Source organism: Drosophila subobscura, chromosome O (assembly GCF_008121235.1).
Source record: "Drosophila subobscura isolate 14011-0131.10 chromosome O, UCBerk_Dsub_1.0, whole genome shotgun sequence".
NCBI classification, from domain to species: Eukaryota; Metazoa; Arthropoda; class Insecta; order Diptera; family Drosophilidae; genus Drosophila; species Drosophila subobscura.
In genome coordinates this window covers 15000900-15006170 of record NC_048533.1, presented here as the reverse complement: position 1 = coordinate 15006170, position 5271 = coordinate 15000900, and the positions used below count along the sequence as shown (strand labels likewise).

At 43.6% G+C, this 5271-nt stretch overlaps 1 protein-coding gene across 1 annotated transcript; it reads right to left on the bottom strand.

Moving 5' to 3' along the window:
- Positions 1–923: 923 nt before the first annotated feature.
- Positions 924–1525, bottom strand: LOC117897229 (shematrin-like protein 2). Its single transcript, XM_034805947.1, has one exon. The coding sequence runs from the start codon at positions 1419–1421 to the stop codon at positions 969–971; it is 453 nt and encodes a 150-aa protein (XP_034661838.1). The 5' UTR covers positions 1422–1525; the 3' UTR covers positions 924–968.
- Between the last annotated feature and the right edge of the window lie 3746 nt (positions 1526–5271).

Sequence of the window (5271 nt, the reverse complement as noted above, 5' to 3'; positions counted from 1 at the left end):
ATCCAATCCTTACAGCATTTATTCCCTGAATTAACCTGCAAAAGAGGGTTTGAATTTCCTTCCCCAACATTAAAGACTTCCCAGCAAATGATGTTGTCACTTGTCTCCACGATTTGTTGCACTTGTTGTTGTCGCATTCTGGCCGATAATTGAAAAATTAGTTCATGCTCACGTAGCTTGTTAGGGCATTGGACATGTGTCCCCTGCCCTGGCATCCTGTTGCTTGTGTTGCGTTGCAAGTCCTGTCTGTCTGTCTGGCTGTCTGTCTGTCTGCCTGCCTAGTGTGTGTTTGCCTACACTGAGCGAAACGGAAGTTGGACACGCCGGCAGTTGGTTGCTGCCAGTTTGCTTGTCGGGCAGTTGCTAAGCTGCAAGTTTGCTTTTGCTGTGAGTGCAACGGGGCGTATGAGCAGCGCAAGTTGTTTAAAAGTCACACACTAATTAAATGGCACTTGGACACTTTGGTCGGCTGCTTGCAACCAGAAGACTTGGCCCAGACTGTGAGTGTAGCCGTACCGTATCGGCAATTAAAATCTAAAAAGAAGAATCTCCCAGCTCTCTGCCTCACTTCCTGTCTGCGTGGACGATGGCTGGCTTGGCTCTTCGACTGGCTATTTGCTTAAGCTTCTCCCTGTCTCTGGGTCTCCCCCGAGTCTCGCTCTCTGAGTGCACTCTGGTTAACGTTCGGAGCTGTGCAAATAATGAGGTGCACCGCACATGATTTTAATGAATGAAAGCGATAATCGTTCTGAATCGCATTGCAATTAAGCGTGTCAAAGGAGCACAGGACACTGAGCAAATAAGCAGCAAGCTCTGGCCCAGACCAGGCCAGACCAATCGCGGCTATCAAAGTGAAACATCTGCGCTGAGTGCTCGGTTTTCTTTTTAGTAGTAGTTTTCTCTCTTTACTGTCAAGTGTTTTTTCGTTTATCGTTTTCTATTTTTACTCTTATTTTTTTGTTGGGTTCTTAAGCGAACGGTGCACCGCCATAGATGCCGCCGCCGAGGCCGCCGCCGGCAGTGGCACCAAAGCCGCCAATGAGCGGATATCCAATATTATAGCCATTGCCATAACCATAAGGACGACCATAATATCCGCTGCCAGTCAGTCCGCCCAGTCCCAGCCCGAGGCTGGAGCCATACAGATTGCCATAAGGATAATAAGGATAGCGCATGCCGGCGTAGCTGCCGTAGCCGCCATATCCACCGTAGTTGCCATATCCACCGTAGCCTCCGCCATATCCACCGTAGCCTCCATAGCCACCATATCCTCCATAGCCAATTTGGCGACTCACGCGCTCTCCTCGCTCCTCCTGCTCCTCCTGCAGCTGCTTCTCGGCGGGCGCATTCTGCTCCAGCGGCTGGCCAACTGTTGCGGCGATTAGCAGCGCATATAATCCCAATAAAAGCCAGCTACGCATTATCCTTATGACTGCTTGAACTGGTTGCTGCTGCTTGACTTTATCAGTGGATTTTTATAGGTGTTTCTCTCGGTACTCCGCTTGGCTTGGCTCCGTTTGTGTGGCTGCTGCTTGGCAAACTGTGACCTGGTCTGCTCTGTCCCGGCGCATTTATAGCCTAGAACTTTGCGCATAAAATAGAAACTTTTGTTTTCCTTTTTTTTGTTTGTTTGCTGTGTCTTGCTGCTGCCGTTTCCTGCCCCCCCTCTGCTTGTTAGCAAAATGAGACGCTAATGTAAATGTCATAAAACAAACTATTAAAATATGTTGCCAGAGAGGGAACAAAAAGCCAATTCATATGCCTGCCTACCCAGGTACACTTGCTCTCACGGCGCGCGCTAAGTGGCGTTCATGGAATCGAATGGTGCGACGCTTTAAAGACCCGAAAAACATTTCACTTTGCGGCGGGTCAAACATTTCCAGCGGGGTGGCTGCGGTCAACTAAGCTGTGTAAATGTGCTAATTTCATGCGAAGGTTAGTTATGCTATTGACCTGGTGCGAGGCAGCTCGCACCCCCATTCACACTCCCATTCACAGGCGCACATTCCGGACCAAGGTGATCGCAGCAAGGTGATCTCTTACGGGGTAGAACATCGCTATGGTGGTGAATAAGCTATTTCTACTCCCCATAGCAGAGAACATCACCTTCTACGTAAATTCACCATGCTGCTCACCACAGCGGAGAACAGCACCTTCTAAGTAAAGTCACCATGCTGCTGGCCTCAGCGGAGAACATCACCCTCTAAGTAAAGTCACCATGCTGCTCACCACAGCGGAGAACATCACCCTCTAAGTAAATTCACCTTGCTCTGCTCCGGTGCGGATGCCACCTCCAACTTTGGGTGCGTAAGTGTGAATTGCTGTTTGGTTGTTGTTCTGCCTGTTTGTCCGTTTCTGGCCAGTTTGCCAGTTTGCTGGTCTCTGTGTTTGTCTGCTCAGTATGTTTGTTTGTTTGTTTGTTTGGCTTTGTTTTGCGGCAGCGCTGTTTGTTTTATGAGCGCTGCTCTGGCCATTAACAATGCTCGATGGCTCTATAGCGACTCCCCTCTATGGCTCTCCATTGCCCCTCCATGGCTCTCTATTGCCTTATTGTGGTTTTTGCCGCATGTGTTTTGGGTAAATTGCGAATCGTTCGACGATCCTAAGTCTAATCCAAAGCCGGCGTCTGCGGCATTTTAATTCATTTATGCAAAAGCTTTCGCTGGCGAACGTTTGGTGGGGGGGTAGGTAGCGTTCGCTCCATTTCGCTGCCCAGAAATTTGCTTATTCAAATTTAAACGCTTTTAGCCAGTGCCAGAAACTGGGTCAATTAACGATGTCAACGTCAAAAACTATGCACATTTTCACAGATTTAACATCCTGCCGTGCCATGAGCCAGAGTCCCCAGTCCGAGTCCCCAGTTCTGATGCCACTCCCAGCTGCCACTCGCCCCTCGCCGTACCTCGATCCACTGGCTGGCTGTAAACTTCCGCATAAATTTCCCCGAGAGTGCAACAAAAAAACGCAACGGGTAAAAGAGCCGAGGCAGCAGCCTTGGCATAAATTAAAAATACATTTTTTACTCGGCCACAGTCGCCGAAAAACTATTTTGACTATGATTGTCATAATCAGCTGGAGGCAAGGGGCGCAGGAAAACGCCAGCAGGAGCAACAGACAAACATTTATACTCCAGAAAGCCAGTTGGGCGATTAGTTAAATTACTAATTTACATCGGCAGCAGAAAGTCAGGTGCTTGGGTGCTGGCTAGGAATAAAATGCATTCTGGTTTTGGATGGGAAAAGTTGAAGCTAACAGAACAGCAAAAAGATTTTAATTTTTGACATTGTTTCAGGTTGATGCTTAGAACTTTCTATTTTTATTTTAAATTATTTTTCCCACTTTTATTACATTAATTTTAATTTTAATTGTAAGATACATCAGTGGCTTTGAAGAGGCATCAGCGGCAACCACAAATACTTTTTAGTTCACTTGTCGTTGTCGTTGTTCGCTGAAAAAGGTCTGACAACACTGCTACCTGCATTCATTATTAATAAACAATGAAAAAAAGAAGTCATTTTCGCTGCAAACAGCAAAACAAAATGATTTACTGGCCCCATTTGATACTTGAACTGCTCTCTGCGGACATTTAGCTGACTTCCATTAATTATGCATAATTACATGGCCTGCATACAAAAAATAACACAGAATTGAGCTTAAATTGTTTTTTATATTTTTTTTGTACGGGCTTGACTTGATCAAGAGTGGAAACACATTTTTTCTGTATTCATTTGAATCTTGAAACTAATGTTTCCTTCGCTTTTGTTAAATGTTTTACTTGTACTCTTGAAGTGATGGGGAATGTAGGATGTTTAGTGCCTCCTTAATGGCATTTAAACAATTATTAAATTCAATTGAATTATTGTCTGCGGTTTTTCTCAGAATGTCTCTTTTTATTACGTCTGGATTTCAATTTGTGGAAACTTCTGCGTCAGTTTATGAAGTCCGCAAAGTCCGAGAATTTGCACCAATAAATGTTGCAATAAATTAATCAAATAAAATCGAGCAACGACAGAGCGACCGTGAGTCTGCCTTAGTACTTTTTTTGTTAGCCTTTCAGCCTCACTATTTTAATTATTTATTTCTTTATTTTGATATCAATTCAAAGTTCTAAGATTTAATGCTTAAGTGTGACTCAATAATGGGGTTCCAAAAAACAAACAAAATTTACATAAGCAGATGGCTAAACATAATCTTTCCTATTCCAGCTTGTTGGTCCCCTTACTTACAATATTTTAATTTATTTTAAGATATATTTGTTGTCCAAATATGTATGTAAAGTATTCTGTTACGGAAATGCTTTTGTAAATATATAAATAAATCTTGTTGGAAATGTTTCTGGAATCCAAAACAGACGTTAAATATTATTATTATATTTATGATAATATATTGGCTAAGAACTTTGATTATTATCAATATATTTAGCAGAATATTTAGCTAAGTATTTTCCTGAATTGCTTGGCTTTAATTTGTTAATTATGAAAAATAAATTGCTTTAGTTTTTGCTGATCAAGTCAATCATTTTTAGCATCAAGTTCAACAATGATTGACATTTTAATAAAGATATCTTATCAGGCGAAAGTGATATACCATTTAAATTCGTTTGTTTATTTATACAAAATCTCATGGCATGTGCTAACCACTGAATGGGCCAATAACCGGGATGATTCACAGAGCCCGCTTCAGACGAAAACGAAAACGAAAACGAAAACAGTTTTGGCATTTGAATAACAAGAGCAACAACAACAACCAGTTGCTTGGGCTGTGGCTGAGGCTGTTATGCCTAGATTTTAATTAAGTCAGTGGCAATCGGAGAAACAATGCAAACAAAAAGCGTTACGAAATCTGAAACGCTGAAGAAGGGAGCAGCTCCGGTGGTTCCCCAGGCGGCACACACTTGAACACTTGGCCGGCCACTTGCTCTATCGATCTGGAACTTGAATATTTTGCGCCTTTCGGCTAGACAGGCAGTGAGGGGGGAGGGTGAGGCTTGTAAGTCTCCCAAAACTTTGGCCACTTCTCCGCTTTCTGTTGCCTAATAGGTTTTGGTTATTATTATGGCTTTTGGCTACTGTCTGTGGCGCTCTCTGAATGTGATCTCCTTCTGCTGCTATTGTTGCTCATCTTGGCCATTCAGTTAATACGAATCGCTCTGCCCGGAGTATTCATTTCACGCACAACTTTGTTGTCCGGTCGAACCACTTTTGCTTTTATTTGTTGCCTCTGCCGCCAGTCGATTTATCCCAAATCATATAAATTGGCCAGACACGGTGC